This window comes from Panthera onca, chromosome D4 (genome assembly GCF_046562875.1).
Source record: "Panthera onca isolate mPanOnc1 chromosome D4, mPanOnc1 haplotype 2, whole genome shotgun sequence".
In the NCBI taxonomy this organism is placed as follows: domain Eukaryota; kingdom Metazoa; phylum Chordata; class Mammalia; order Carnivora; family Felidae; genus Panthera; species Panthera onca.
In genome coordinates, this window is record NC_138351.1 from 7,734,812 (window position 1) to 7,751,058 (window position 16,247).

General features: G+C 44.5%; 2 protein-coding genes across 4 annotated transcripts in view; one reads left to right on the forward strand and one right to left on the reverse strand.

Annotated features, from left to right (window-relative positions):
• The first annotated feature begins 11,754 nt into the window (after positions 1 to 11,754).
• SPATA6L (spermatogenesis associated 6 like) overlaps positions 11,755 to 16,247 on the forward strand; it is a 47,316-nt gene continuing 42,823 nt past the window's right edge. The window contains 1 exon segment of the mRNA XM_060610176.3: positions 11,755 to 11,799. Within this exon segment, the coding sequence (XP_060466159.3) occupies positions 11,761 to 11,799 (39 nt within the window). The 5' untranslated portion in view covers positions 11,755 to 11,760.
• On the reverse strand, positions 12,297 to 16,247 carry PLPP6 (phospholipid phosphatase 6). Of its 3 annotated transcripts, none has more exons than XM_060610179.3 (2): positions 14,735 to 16,247; positions 12,297 to 14,292 (listed from the first exon to the last, which is right to left on the reverse strand). In XM_060610179.3, the coding sequence occupies exon 1, from the start codon at positions 15,939 to 15,941 to the stop codon at positions 15,042 to 15,044; it is 900 nt and encodes a 299-aa protein (XP_060466162.2). In that variant the 5' UTR covers positions 15,942 to 16,247; the 3' UTR covers positions 12,297 to 14,292; positions 14,735 to 15,041. The 3 variants fall into 3 exon arrangements, with proteins under 3 accessions (XP_060466162.2, XP_060466160.2, XP_060466161.2); XM_060610177.3 differs by having other exon boundaries at positions 14,697 to 16,247; XM_060610178.3 differs by having other exon boundaries at positions 12,297 to 12,808; positions 14,114 to 16,247.

A 16,247-nucleotide genomic window follows, 5' to 3' on the forward strand; every position in this document is an offset into this window, starting at 1 on the left:
GTCACTTCCTGCTTGGGGGTTGGGGCTGGGAGGGCAGGTTCTGGGCGTGCGTGAAGGGGGTGGGTCAGGGCTTCGTGTTTAAGGTTGTGCTCTCTGAAACCTTTGAGCGATGCCAACATCCCCCTAAGGGCGCTGCGGGTGACATAGTGTTTAGTTGTGGCCTAGCGTTCCCTTCGCTCTGCACCGTGGGTCCCGGACGCCGAGAGGTGCCGGGTCCGCTTCGCAAGTTGTTTACAGACGGCAACGCCTACCTCTGCGTTGGTCTGCAAAGTAGCAGTTCTGAAGCGAGGGTGGGCGGAAAATAGGGGAGGATTTTGAAAGGCAGAGCCAAGTTTTCCCTCATTTCGAGTTCCAAGCTACAGGAGTTTGGCGAAACTTGGCTGGGAGGAGGAGCGCGTCGACGATGAAGTAGCCGAGCAAGCGCGGTTGATGAGGACGAATGCAGGTGATAGCGGACGAAGCCTTGTGTGGCTAAGTTATCTCATTTAGTCCTGAAGACGGGGAAACACACCCACGGGGCGCAAGGTCACACATTTGAAGGAGAGAAGCTGTGATCACCCCGGGGGTCTAACTTCAAAGCGTGTAAGGCTAGCAACCGCACACTGCTGCCCTCCCTACCCGCGATTACAGGGACCCAAATAAAAACGAGACGCCATTTTTTCAATCTCCTAGATCCACAGACTTTGAAGTTTGTCAATACCGAGTGTTGGCAAGATGCGAGGAAATGCTTGTCCAAAGAGAATGTGATTTCTGTAACCTTTTTGGAGAGAGTAATTTGACAATGTCAGTGACCAAAGGGCTTTGAATCAGCAATTTCACTACCAGGGAATTCTCCCAACTGTTATTTTTGTACCAATATCCAATGATTTATCTATAAAGATGTTTATTGCAACATTCCGTGTGTGTGTGTGTGTGTGTGTGTGTGTGTGTGTGTGTGGCAAGAAAAAAAACAGGAAACAATCTAATTGCCCATCAATAGAGGAGCCTAAATAAATTATGGTATATGGATACAACGCAATATTATCAGTCTTTAAAACGTAGATATATACGTGCTGATACAGGAAATCTCCAAAATGTGATGAATTTAAAAAATTGCAGTATTATATATATATATGTATATATATATACATATATGTATATATATGTATATATATATGTATGTATGTATATATATATGTATATATATGTATATATATATATGTATGTATGTATATGTATTTGTGTGTATATCTACATCTACCTTTCAAGAGAAGGATCCAATTTGTGTGCGTGTGTATAGAAAATTCCTGGAGGGTAGTGCTCGCTTTGGCAGCACATATACTAGAAAATTCCTGAAGGGTAAACAAGAATTGTTAATGGTGGATCAGGCTGGGGAGGAAAGTTTCTGAGTTTCTTTGCTTTTCATTTTTAGCATTCCTGTGTTAAGCTGTTTGAATATTTTTCAGTGCGTATACCTTAATAATTACAAATAAAATTTGAGAAGCAGTGTGCCTAAACCTTTTGGGTTAGGAAAAGCCACAGGAGAAAACAAGGAGGAAGAAATTCTCTTTGTTTCCATGAAGGCACAAAGTGCTTTGAGCAGTGCCTGGCTTAAAGTAAGCTCAATATTGGTTTTCCTCTTACCTGTCTCACTACTTCTCAGGCTCTTTGGCAGCCTCTTCCCCTTCTAAATGACCTCTAATTTTAAAGTTCTTCAATTTTTGGCCAGTGGGGAGGACCTTGTCTGTTCCCTGGCTTTAAATAACATCTGTGTATTGACAACTCACTAATTGAAATTCAAGCCCTGACCTAACCTCAGTATTTCAGACTCATTTGTCTACTTGCTGACTTGACATCTCCCTTTGAATGCGCATCTTAAATTTAACATTTCCCTAAAAAAACCTCTCTTGATTCCATTCCTTCCCCAAACTTCTTCCTATCTTCTCCATGTCAATAAGCAGCAGCACCACCAACTTCAAAAGAGGGTGGCTTTCATTCATCCCCTCCCTTTCACCTCCCATTTCTGAACCAACAGCAAATCTTGTTATTTTTACCCTCAAACACATCTGGAATCCGTCTACTCTCCGGCTGTAATGCTTCCTCCCCAGCTCAGGACACCAGGATCCTTCCTCAGAATTACTACACGCTACTAGTACTCTAATCTTTCATGCCTCTGTTCCATTTTTGCTCCTTACAAATATCTTCACACGGTTGCCGAAGAGATTTAAAAATACGTGTATATAAATCAGATCGTGTCACACCCCCGCTCTATCATTTAAATGCTTTCAACCCTAGAAACAGAAACCCCAGCTAATGGAAACTTAAACCATAAGGAAAGTTATTTTCTCTTTAGCGAAAAAGGATGAAGATGGGTGTTCTCAGGATTGGTTTAGCAGTTTGGCGATGTCATCAAGGACTCCAGTTCTTTCTATTCTTTTCCACCATCCTAAGTCTGTTGACCCTCATCCCCAGGCCTGCCACAGCTCTGTATGTCACATCGAAACACGACAACAGCCAAAGCAGGAAGAGGGAGGAGGCAAACAGCTTTACTTACTTGTGGCTCTACTATGAGACATAAAAATGTTTCTCAGGAGTGCCTGGGTGGCTCAGTCGGTTAAGCGTCGGACTTCGGCTCAGGTTATGATCTCACGGTCTGTGAGTTCGAGCCACGCGTCGGGCTCTGTGCTGACAGCTCAGAGCCTGGAGCCGGCTTCAGATTCTGTGTCTCCCTCTCTCTCTGCCCCTCCCCTGCTCGTGCTCTGTCTCTCTCTGTCTCAAAAATAAATACAAACATTAAAATTAAAAAAATATATTTCTCAGAAGCTTCCAGTGACTTCCCCTTATAGCTCATTGTCCCGAACTGGTTAAATAAATGATTCATTCCCCAGAGCTAGATGCATTGCCACCCAAGCAAAACCGGTGCTCCAGTAGCAAGGAAGAGGGCTTATGACTATTAGGTAGCCACATTGTCTGCTATAACTTTGAGTTCCCATGTAATCTAATGCCGGCTACCTCTTCGGTGTCACTTCTTAACCCCCTCTGCCCCCCGCCCAGATCTCTCTTAGTATGTTCATTGGCCTCCTTTCAGTTTCTCAAACATATCCATCCCCTCCCTGACTCATGGCCCTTTACATTTGTTGCTCCCAGCACTGGGATATTTTTTCTCTGGTACTTAAAAGTCCGGCTAGTGGTCATGCTTATTTTTTTAGATCGTAGATCAAATGTCATGCCCTTAGAGAGGCCGATCTGTCCACTGGGTCTAAATTAGGTTCTTATTCCCTCTCTAACCTATGACCTTCTCTTTCACCCCCAACTCCCAAATTCCTTCCTAGTATCTATCACCCCGTTATTATCTTAGGTTCACTTATTTATTATATGTCTTCTCCCACCAGAATATAAAGCCCACAAAGGCATAGATTGTTTCTTGTTCACCCTCGTACCTCCATTGTCCAGAACCGTACCTAGCATACAGTAGGTATTCAATACATATGTGTCGATAGATGCATGAGGAATGAATGAATGGAAACAAGGATAAGAGGAAAGGTGTAGGACTAGATAAAGACAGAAGAGGGTGAAAAGGAATGAAAAGAGGTATATTTTGGTAGGAGAAGAAGGGGTGGATATAATGACATCATCTTAGCCATTGCTGACTTTGGGGCCTAAATCCCGTGCCCAGGTTCAGTGGATACATTTTACAAGTCTTGGAACTAAATCAAACTCTTTTCTACTTTCTTATATTGGATAATAAATATAATTCCTTGGAAACTGCTTTGGGTCATAATTAGTCTACTGCCCCCACGGACATAGAACTAGTCAGCTGAAACTCAGAGGAGCAAATTACTTTTTCTTGAAAAGAAATTACTTTAAAATGGAAGGATATGGACTGTGTAGTCCAGAATGCCCAACGGCAGTCCTTGTGGAAGAGTTTGTGTGGTATTAAATAAGTACTGAGCCTACAAAAGCCAGTGAATCAAAGTAGAAGCCAAAGAGTAACATATGAGTCTGACTCATAAACTCTAATAAAGTTTGTGAAATAGATCCCATGTGTGAGTTCAGATCCCAAATGACTTCAAGATTGTTAAAAGCTGTGCAGTTGCAATTTAATTCCTTCCTTGAAAGCTTTCCTGATACTTGGGGAAATTCTGGAGAAGTATGGGCACTTAAAGAAATACTCAAATTGCCAGTTCCTGTTTTGTATATTTACGCAAAGGCCGCTATTCTGGTAATACAGTGCTGCTTTTTTCTTTAAGTGGATTTCTCTCTGAATCATTTGGAAAGTATCATACACCTCGATGATTTTCTTATCTGCATTTGAGGGAAATGGGTCCACCCTGTTATCTCTTTAAGTGTATGTACGAGTTCTACTGTAGGGCATTTCATTGTGATGCCACTAAGAATCCTCTTGACGAGTTATTTTAGGACAGAAGGAAGCTCACATAAGGATGTGATTGCTTTTCTTATTTAAGTGTATATTAAATATTTTTAAATTGTTATTATGAATATTTTTATACACAAAAATATAGAATTATGATAACCACTATATATCCATCACCCAGATTAACAGTTGTGAAAATTTTGCTACATTTGCTGTATCCATTCCTTTTTTTCATTTGCTGGAGTATTTGAAAATAAAATCTTAGACATCAGATCATTTTACTAGTACATACTTTATTAATGTTTTTAATATTTATTTTTGAGAGCGAGAGAGACAGAGCGCGAGTGGGGGGAGGGGCAGAGAGAGGGAGGCACAGGATCTGAAACAGGCTCCAGGCTCTGAGCTGTCAGCACAGAGCCTGATGCAGGGCTTGAACTCACGAACCACGAGATCATGACCTCAGCTGAAGTCCAACCCTTAACTGACTGAGCCAACCAGACACCCCTGCTACGACATACTTTAATATGCATCTCTAAACAATGTTGAAATTTGCCTTACATAAACACAAAGATGTTACCATACCTGTCAAAATTAATTGCTTGGTATCATCCGATGCCCACACCATAATCAAATTTTCCTAATAGTCTCAAATATTCTCTTTAAGTTGGTTTGTTTGAATCAAGGCCCCAATGAAGGCCACGTATTACATTTGATTGTCAGATTTCTGGAGTATTTTTTAATCTAGAGCATTTCCCCTGACTCTTTCCTTTTTTTCTTCTTCAATGTCATTGACTTGTTGTAGACTAATTGGATCAGTTGTCCTGTAGAATGTCCTACGTTCCAGATGTATCCACCATATTTCCTTTAATAAGTCAAGTTAGCTCTAGAGCAACACTGTTCAATAGAAGTTTCTGTGATGATGGAAATATCCTACTTGCCTTGTCCAATACAGTAGCCACTAGCCACATGTGGCTATTGGGCACTTTACATGTGACTAGTGTGAGTGAGGAACTGAATTTTAAGTTTTATTTAGTTTTAGTTAATTTAAACATAAATAGCTATATATGGCTATCTTATTAGTGCAGCTCTAGTGGCTTGATGAGATTCAACATCAACTTTCTTGGCATAGGGTGGTTTCTACAATCACATAGGGAGACATGATGTCACTTTCAGTGACGTTAAGATTAATTAGTGCATTCATTAACTTTTTAAAAAATATAAACTTCATCTTTGTGCAGTTGATGAGAAATGAGGAAAGGGCCCAGCACAGTTCATTGAGCTCTGTTACACATTCAGAGTAAAAGTTAGAAAGATAAACTTTTCTCGTCTGTATGTAAGAAAACTAAATTGTTGATATTTCAGAGAAAGATTTTGGAGAAGGCAGATATAAAGCAATTATTTCTTGGGTCTCGAGACTGGGTCTGTGCTTTAAAAAAAAAAATCGGTGATTTGAAAATGCACCTTTGCTGAAATAATCCAGATTGTTTCATATACTTGGATGTTTTTGTTTTTTCTTCTGCTTTTCAGGCATTTCTCACAAATGCTAATGAAGAACTCACTTTGGAAACTCAATCTGCTAGTGTTATTCACATTTGCTAATGAATAACTCACTGTATCAAAAGAATGTAGGCCTAGCAAATGGATCTGAGTCCACATAAACTAATGTCCCAGAACAGGACTTTGGAAGTCTTTTTCACTTGTTATTGAATACAGCTGCCCTTGGAGAGACACTTTGCTCTAATAAGGGGGCATGAATGTTCTGGAGAGAAGAGCCCCCTTTTCCTTACTTGCTGCTTTTGTCAGATAAGCCGGGTGGCCCTTCTTTTTGCTGTGCTAGGAACTGACGGCAGGTTGGAGGGCAGGACAGTAATTCTAAAACCTGGTTTGACTAACTCTATCCCTTCCAGATTGACTCAGAAAAACGACAGCCTGTCTTCCCAGAAAAATGCACATATGCACATGAAGGAAAAGTTGCCTATTATTCCAGGAGTTGTAGGACCCCTGAGACAGCCAGGGATCGCCAGATAAGACATCCTGCACTGGAAGCTGAAGAGCAACCACACTTGCATGGATGTTTCCATGGCATGCGGTATATATGATACAGCCCAAAGAGCTGAAGAATCCAGTTCCTGGTCCTCCTAATTTAGCCACATTTAGCTTTTTTATTATTTTATGTTTTCTACCTGTTTTAATTTGTTTTCTTTTTGGATTAGATACTGCAAATACTTGGCAAAAATGTTCAAAAAATACCTAAGGATATTCAGTGAAAAGGAAGTTCCTTTTCTCTCTCTCTCTCTCTCTCCTCTAGGTCCCCTCCCTAGAGACATCCACTATTAGGTGTTTCTAGCATATCCTTTTAGGAATATTCTAAGCCTGTATATACATATCATATGCCCTGTCTCTTCCAAAAGGCAGCATAGTCCACACATTTTTTGTTCAATGCTTTTTGCCCCCTTAGTCCTATATTTTCGAGAGGATTTATTGCTGAGATGTGCATCTCAGATTCATACTTTTTCCATGCTGCATAATATTCCAACTTGAGGCTTAAGCATAATTGATTGAACCTGACCCTACTTAATGAACATTTAAGTGGTTTCCAGTATCTTTTTTTATTACTATTTTTTATTTTAGAGAGAGTATGAGTGGGGGAAAGGGGTACAGGGATCGAGAGAGACAGAGAGAGGCAGAGACAGAGACAGAGACAGAGAGAATCTTAAGCAGGCTTCATGCTCAGCATGGAGCCCCATTCAGGGCTTGATCTCACGACCCTGGGATCATGCCCTGAGCTGAAATCAAGAGTTGGATGCTCAACCAATTGAGCCACCCAGGCACTCCCAGTATCTTTTTTTCAAAACTGCAAATAATGCTGCAGCATGTATTTTTGTGTATGTGTGGAAGTATATCCATACACACCCATTCCTAGCAGTAGAATTGCTGAGTTGAATGAAAAATTTTGATAGACATTAACAAACTGCTCTCCAGAGAGGTTATACACGGTAGGCAGAATAATAGTCCCCAAAGATATCCACATCTTATTTCCTGGAACCTATGAATATGTTACTTTCCATGGCAAATGGGAATTAACATTACAGATGGAATTAAGGTTGCTAATCAAGATCTTAAAATAGGGAAATTATCGGGGCCTCTGGGTGGCTCAGCTGGTTGAGCATCTGGCCCTTGATTTTGGCTCAGGTCATGATCTCATGGTTTGTGGGATTGAGCTGTTCATCAGGCTCTGTGCTAACAGCATGGAGCCTACTTGGGATTCTCTCTCTCTCTCTCTCTCTCTCTCTCTCTCTCTCTCTCTCTCCCTCTGCCCCTCCCCTGCTCATGCTCTGTCTCTCTCTCTCTCTCTCTCAAAATAAATAAATAAACATGAAAAAAAAGATAGGAAAATTATTCTGGGTTATCTGGATGGGCCCAGAGTCATCACAAAGATCCCTAAAAGTGGAGGAGAGAACCAGAGAGGTGGCAGTGTGGGAAAGATTAGCTCAAATTTGCTGGCTTTGAAGATGGAGGATGGGAGCTAGGAGCCAACGAATGCAGGTGACCCCAGAAGCTGGAAAAACAAGGAAACGAAAAAGGCAAGGAACGCAGCCCTGCTTTTTTAGCTTTGCTTTTAGCCCTGTGAGATCTGTGTTGGATTTCTGACCCACGAAACTAATAATAACAGATAATAAATTTGTCTTGTTTTAAGTCATTAAGTTTGTGGTTATTTGTTACAATAGCTGTAGAAAAGTAATGCATAATATATATTTACACTCCTACCAACATCCATAAGATTAGAGCCTTCTTTTTTTATACATAGTTCCCTTCTCCATATGACTATTCCTTTCTACGTTATTTGAGGAATGTTTACGATTTAGTGTAAACGATTTAGATTCATGTGTTTAGTTAAATGGAAAATTCGCAACCATAATTGTCTGACTGTTACACCTTTGTTCTTTGCTAATTAACTCTTTGGAAATTTCCCATTTGGGACATGTGCCTGTTTTTTTTTTGTTTTTTGTTTTTTTGCAGTGGCCAGGATGTGAGCAGGATGTGCTGATGTGTTATTTCTGCAGTGCTGATATCACTGTTGACCAGCCTGCAGTGCAGAAACACTGTGGGAATAGAAGTTGTTCAGTGGGATTTGTTTTCTGCCACCAAGGTGGCAGTCTCGATGATGAACTACTCTGCAAGATGGGCCAAAGGCACTATGTATGATAGAAACTTCTACATCTCCATGGTAGCTCAGGTGACCACGGTGGGGAAAATTAACAGAGTATAAATATTCCTTATCAACTCAGTTGGTAAGCCTCCACGGCAGAGTAGCAGAAGTAGCTAGCATAATAAAAGGGAGGAATCAATCTTTATTGAGAACCTGCAAAGTGCTAGCTTACAAAGGAGGCACTTGGGTGACTCAATCGGTTATGATCTCACAGTTCAACTTTGGTTCAGGACATGATCTTGCAGTTCATGAGTTCGAGCCCCAAGTCGGGTTCTGTACTGGCAGCTCAGAGCCGGGAGCCTGCTTCAGATTCTGTGTCTCCCTCTCTTTCTGCCCCTCCCCTGCTCTCACTGTACCTCCCCACCCATCCCACTTTCAAAAATAAAGAAAAATTAAAAAAAAAAGTGCTAGCTACAAAGTGCCATTTAGTCTGCCCTGTTGTGGTGTTGGTTCCCAAACTCAGAGCTTCCCTGGGTGATATCTGAAATTGGCTCCTAGTTGTGGAGGACAGTGAGAGACTGAAGGAAGAGGCAGGCCACTCAAGATGAGTAGGTGGCAGTTTTAATAAGCAAGGGAACTTACACAGGAGGTTTGTCTTAGGCGGCCACCAGATGAGTAGATATCTGCACCCACCCACCAGAAACTAGAAGTTTATTTAGAAGCTGGAACTGGATTCAGACACATTTACGATCCAGATGGTCTCAACAGCATTTTGCTCTCTCAAGGCCTGTGTTCTTGAAATAACTCCCACTGAGGGAATGGTGGGTAGAATGTACATTCCAAGCACAGTGGGGGGGGGGGGGTGCAGAACTTCCAGTTGCCTTGGTCCCGCCTGTGGGTCAACCAGTGGTCACGTCCTCTTGATGACCTCCTCCAACAAGTGGGAACCCCCTTTCCCACGTACGTTGAACCCTACAGACTGCCTTGATCAGCTCTGCATTTAACATCGCTTCAAAGCTATTTATTGAGCATCTGCTAAGCTAGGTATTTCGAATACAAACTCTTAGCCAGGCAAAGCGCGTAGTTTATAGAGAAAAATAACAATCACAGGAACAAATGTGAAATGCTATTGTGGCAGCTGCTACAAAGAGGAGAAATATAAATATAAATATAAATATAAAAGTAGTGAGATGCCTCCTCATCAGGAGGCCTGGGTGTGATATGTAAATCTGCATACATGTTTTTATCCATACCTATATTGTATGCCACCCTAGGTAAAAGGCACAGATTATGTAAAGGAAAGGACCTGGAAACACTGCATAGCCAGGTAGAGGAAGATGAACAGAGAGAAAGAGTGGCCAGAGAGTTGAAGGGAAACCAGAAAAGGGCTGTATTCTAGGAGCCAAGCAAGGAGAGTCCGATTAAGACTAGGAAGAACACAGGATGGGGCAGTGTGTCTGTAGAAATCAATAGGATTTCTATGCCACAGGGGCAGTGATGTGGTAGGGCACACCTGGATTCAAGTGTGGCTGTTTCCCTTTAGCCGTGTGACCTTGGGGAAAAGGCTGTTTGGTCTCAGATCCTGCATCTGTCAAACGGAGAATCTCTTCCTCCAAGAGTTAATGTGGAGATGAAATGAATTAGCATATGCAATGTGCCTAGCACTTTGCACGTTCTCAAGAAAGATCGATTCCCACTCATTTATTCATCTGTTTATTTCATCTCACTTATTCATCTATCCATCTTATTTATTCATCTGTTTTGGTTGTTACTCTCCATGATGACTTAGCATTGGTGGTGGTAACTCACCTGTGAGGGTCAACACAGTTCATGTCCCTGTATATCCCTGCATATGTTCCTGTATATCCTGTATATCCCCGCTCTGGTCTGGGTGCCGGCACGCTGTCCTGAGTCAACAAATCAGTTCTCCGGATGTTGCAGGGGGCAAAGCACGCACCTGTGTTTCTCTCGGTATGCAGACAGACAGAGCAACAAAGATTGGATAAGGACATAATATACCTTCCTTCATCATACTGAGTCTTTCTGTTCCTGGGAAAGGAACTCCGGTTCCCAAAGAATGCCTAATTCTTGTCACAGAACATCTTTGTGCACTTGGATTTCTGCGGTGGCATAAATCTCCAAAAGTTTAGTAATAAATGACTCATCACAATTTAAGATTTCTTTCCAGAGACAGCACTGGCCCTCCCAGATTTTTCAGATTGGCTAGAAGCAGTCACTCCCGCCTCCTTTCCTGTCTTTTTGTCTGTTAAATACAGTGAATGGACAAAAAGCAATTTCCCGTACTGGTGAAAAACTTTTTCTCTGCCTGTCCCCTCTGATGGTTTTTACAGTGTGGCCCTGCCTTTGGCAACCACCGTAACTACCCACTGGGAGATAATGTAACTCCCTGCTTGCTCCCGGTTAAGTAGACGCCAGAAAAGAGAGACTGACAAATATTTCTACTGTGGCTAACGTGGAAACCAAACGTTTAAATCTCTTTCGGAATTATCCTTGTATTTCCAATAAGCAACATGTTAATTTCTTGTTATTGAAGGGGGCCATGTTTTCCAAACCAAACATAAGGACATAACATTTCGTAAGCAAGAGAGTACCTTTAGGGACAGGCTATTATATTAATTGAACTGTTAAAGAAATTCTGGGGCTTGGCGGTCTTACAGCTACTAAAAGCGGGTAGCACTTAAATGATAACGGAGCTCATGATCATATTCCCCTTTCAGAATGGACTCTGTGAACATTTTAACATAGCAATGGGGGCCATAAAGAGAGGTGATGGAGAGGGTTGGGGGAAGGGAAACTGGAGCTTTTTCAGCAGCTCAGGATCCAGCCGCCAAGCCTGCACCTGCTGGGGCTCTCCCGCCTGCGCACAGCCTGGGAAGCCCACTTCGGGCGCGCGCCGCGCTCCCAGTGGGGCAGCCGGGGGCGCGCACGCCTGCGCAGAGCCTCGCTGGCGCGTTCCTGGTGGAAGGTTGCGAGTTTGAGCTTTCATGGCAACGCGACGCTTCCGCCTTCTGGAAGCCTTGGCTCCAGCTCGCGCAGTGTGAGACCCATCCCGGTGGGAGGGACCTGAGCTGGGGCGGAGGGCGGGGGGACGGATGGCGAGACCAGGGGATAAAGGGCCTGGGGAAGCTGCTGGGAACCTTTGCCCTAGGGATTGAGCCAAACCAAGAAAAATTGGCCCAGGGCTGAGCACAAAAGGATCTTTTCATTCCAGTGCTTTTCGCCCACACAGGGGACCATGCCTCTGGAGGTGGTGGTGGAACTCCAGATCCGGGCGGTAAGAGAAGTCGACCGACCTCCATTCCTTGCCCCAAATCACACTCTCTGCCCAGGGTTCCTAAATGGTCTTGATCATTTTCACCACCTCCTACCCACCTCACCACACACATCATTGTCTTTGGGGACAGATCATACCTCTCAGTCCTTAAGATCCTCTACATTGGTCTTTCCTGATTTCTTAACTCTTAATTCAGCCCAACCCCTTCCAACTCCCCCACGTTGGGGTTAACAAGCCCCAACGACTTGTTAGCTTTATCCTAAATTTTTCTGTTACTTTAAAATAATGGGGGCGCCTGGGTGGCTCAGTTGGTTGTGTCTGACTTTTGATTTCCACCGAGGTCATGATCCCAGGGTCATGGGATGGAGTCCCTCATAGGCTCTGTGCTCAGCGAGGAGCCTGCTTCAGATTCTCTTTCTCCCTCTACCCCTCTCCCCTACTTGAGTGCACTCTCTGAAATTTAAAAAAAAAAAAAAAAAAAAAAAAATAGCCTTGCATTAAGTCCAAGAAAAATTTTATTTTTTTCCAGGATAAAGATTTGTGAAAGAATTAAAAGAAAACAACAACACCCTCCTTTAAATAACAAGGGAAGAGTTTAATTCCATGAAGCCCAATGACTTCCTGATAATTTGCCACCTCTATGAACCAATTGAATATATTCTAAGGTATTTCCCCTAGAGATGGCTCTGGCTTGCTAATTCCAAAAGGGAAGTCAATCAACCAACACTTGTTTTATGATTGTCCACTGAATCCTGCTCAAGTGAGGTGCTTGTGGCAGAGTGACTGCATTGTTCCTGTTTGGGATCAGGCATTTCTTTTAATTCAGCTTATATTTTCCAATCCTTCCATCTGTAGTTGGTGACAGACTGTCATACAGCTTTGCCTGTCAGCTGTAGGGGCGTCTCTACTGGCCGTGAGTACAAGCGAAATGCCGACGGGTTACGGCCATGGAAGATCTGTCAGCCTCCGTACAAGTGACACGTGCTGTGCTTTCATCAGACATGCAGTTCTGAAAGATAAAAATTTCCTGGATTTGTCCCATTTTGCTAACAGCAAATAGGACCAGACTCTATCAGTTGTGCTCCATCAAATGCCAAGTCTCAAAATTCTGCAGTAAGAGGAAGGAATTCTTGAGGAGCTGAGTGATAAATCAGTCTTCCTGCTCATCAAGGCAAAGATTAAACCAGTTTGCATCTCGCTCCATTCAAACATTATTGGTTTATTTTACTTTAAGTTTTAAAAAGCATGCCTCAGTGCACGATTACAGTAAAATCAGTTTTCTAGTCTACAGTACTTAGAGTGCTTCAGAAACATCAGCTGAATTGATCTGTGCTTTAAAAGCCTGCAAAGTCAGGTCTGGACAACTAAGATGTGGGATTCCAGGGACCAGAAGAGAAGCCTAGTGTTGAGCCCCCAATATTCAGACTTGTGAACACTGCAAAGGCAATAAATGTCATTGCTTCCAAAAATAGCTGGCCCGAATATTGCTGGATTAAAACAAAGATCTCTCTAAGGCTAAACAATTAAGCAGACCACTTAGAGCTTTACAGTTGGGCTGATTCAGCGAGAGAAGAGGTAGTCCACGTTGGAAGATGTTGTGGGGATGCAAATGACTTTATTTTACTTTGAGGAGTTCCTCTTTCAGTGTGCCTCTCACGCTCAGGAGGTTCACACTTCCACCCAATCAGAACCTACTTGTCACGCTATTCTCCAGATTCTAGTGTTCACCTCTATGTGGCAGATCAAAGGCCATAATCCTTTCTCTTTATAAATGTCAAAATAATTCCTCATTCTCTGAAAACACCGGTTCCACGGGTAATTTAAAGGTTCTCATTTTTCAGGGAGAACTTTCAGGGAGCATTTAAAGCACATCCCGTTTTGTGGTCTTTCCTGGTCAAAGAATAATGAGCAGAGTCCATCCTGCGTTTGGTGGTCTTTGGTCTTGTGATTTGGGGAGGCACCATGGATAAACCGATCTAAATGTAAAGGTCACCATAAAGGCAAATTTAGGAGTTAGTTATACCTTGAGCCTGGTATAGCAGTGGGCTCCCCTGATGAGTTTCAAGTTGAATACTGTTACCTAAAGTGTGCTGTGCACAGGGAAATGGGATTCTGTACGAAAAACCATAGTATACAGGGTCATCCCTGTGGTACATATGAGAAAGCTTATGCCCTTGCACTGCAAAGAATCAAGTCATTTTCCTATTTTATTACCTACGTAGAGAAGCATCATTCTTTGTCAGTAGAGATAGTGGGCAGCACAGTCCCATCTCCTGCCATACTGGCCCCCTGCCATCACATGTGGTAAGCTCACCCCCAGACTCTTAGTTCCTGACGTCCTCAATGGGATTTCTGCCCTCTGTCATGCCACGCTATTTGTTGTCAATAGAATCACACATTTGGTCATGGTCCCAGTCTTTCTCCACTGGCACTGTAGATATGCCCATATCTACATTAAGTGCTGCTTCTTCAAGGAAGTTCTTGGCTTGTTCTCTGAATGCAAAAAGATAACATGAGAGAGTACTGGGAGATATATATCTATTTAAAGAATTTTTGAGAAGGTAGAGGAAAGGAAAGAAAGATATATACTATAATCTCTCTTCTCCCTACCCAATCCACAAAGAGGGAAGAGACAATAAACAAAATAAGCTTATCAAGAAAATCGGGATTAAGAAGACACTGTGGCAACAGATTTTCAGGGAATCAGCGAGAAAAACCCATGCTTTAGACTCTTAAACTACTGTCTACAGTCTACCTCAGGAGAAGAACCAGGCTTAGTAGGTGGCTCATCTGCACGTACATTTACAGAATGCAGACCATGTTTTGCTTTTTTCCCCCAAGTTCACTTTACAGGTGATACGTTGACTTACAGGATAACTACAAAACACAAAATTTACCGATGTCAACTTTTAAAAAACAGCAGTATTATAATCACCCCAGCTTGTTTTCTTTGCAGTTGTTCTGGAGATACAAACAATTGTTGAATAAATAGAGAGTTGTAATAGAGAGGTTTGGTTTTTTTTTGTTTTTTTTTTTTTTTTTTGCTTTCCATAATATGGCTGTGGTCCAATGGCCAGCACGTTCTCCGGCCTAGCAAGCCATCAAGATGGAATGACACCTGAAATTTCAAAGGAAGCCTGAAATGTCCTTAGAGGGCTGAGCAGGAGTGCGGCTGGTTTTTGTCAGCATGGTCGCACGTGGAAACCTTCAGGTCTCCTGGTGGCATGATGAATGAGATGGTGTCACTGTTGGCTCCACAGTAGGAAGAGGACCGGGGCATTGTGCGGTGAAAGCCAGCAATAGTCCACGATGCTGTACTGCGTGTAGCCCAGAAAAAAGCCAAAAGCCACGTCGGTGACATTGTGCCGCCCCAGCATGACCCTGGAGAGGCCCAAGATGAAGGCCCATAGTACCACGAGCACCCTCAGCGGAATGGCCAGCACCAAGTGGTTCAGGATGAACCGGGACACCAGGGCGGCCCTGGTGGCGTGGCCCGAGGGGAAGGAGTATTTGTCTACCGAGAGGGTGACGAACATGTCCATCTGGTTGTGGGCCGGGCGGCGCCTGCGGACCAGCCCCTTGATCAGGGCCACCAGCAGCAGGTCCAACAACAGGGCAAAGAGCAGGTTCATGAGCACCTCGCGCCCGGCCCAGCTGTCGCTCCTGGATAGGCAGTAGAGGGTCCCCAGCAGCCAGGGGATGCCGTGGCCCGAGATCTCCAGCAGCTTCATAAGGGGCCGCATGCTACCCCAGGACGAGCTCTCCCCGGCGCACACTCCCAGCTTCTTGGACAGCCACAGGTCGATGGCCAGCAGGGAGCGCAGGGCGATGCCCAGGAACGACGGGTTCAGGTCCATGCGGTCCTCCTCGGGGAGCGGGGCCGGGGGCGCCTGCGAGGGGCCCGCCCCGGCCAGGGGGAAGGAGCCGCGGCGGTGCACCGGGCTCTCGGACGCGCGGAGCCGGGTGCAGGTGGGGTCCAAGCCCGGCGCGCGGCTGCTGAGCAGGGACTGGAACTCGAACCTGCCGCCGCCGCCGCCGCCGCCGCCGCCTCCGCCGTGGGCCGGGCTGCCGGGGCCGCTGCTGCTGCTCGAGGCGGAGGCGGCCAGCGGGCGTGCGTCCACGTTCCTGCGGGGGCTCGGCATCGCGGCGGGGGGCCCGGACCCCAGGACCCGACCGGCCTAGCGAGCGGCTCCCGGCCCTGCAGCCTCTTCCGCTTCCGCATTGCCATCCCCGCGGGGGCGGGGAGAAGGGCCGGCGAGAGGACGATTGTGACACCTGGCGGAGACGTGGGAGGAGACTGGCGTTTCCACTTGGGGAAGCGGGGGACGGGGCAAGGAAGGCGGAGGTGTGGGAGATGGCGGGGCGGCGAATTCCACCGCGTCCGTGCGAGCCTAGGGAACGCAGCTCCACTTGAAACACGAAACGAACCAAGCCCTGTTCTCTACTCT

What these genes read in the sequence shown, in the direction of transcription:
- PLPP6 (XM_060610179.3), bottom strand. Translation starts at nt 15,941, where the DNA reads ATGCCGAGCCCCCGCAGGAACGTGGACGCACGCCCGCTGGCCGCCTCC.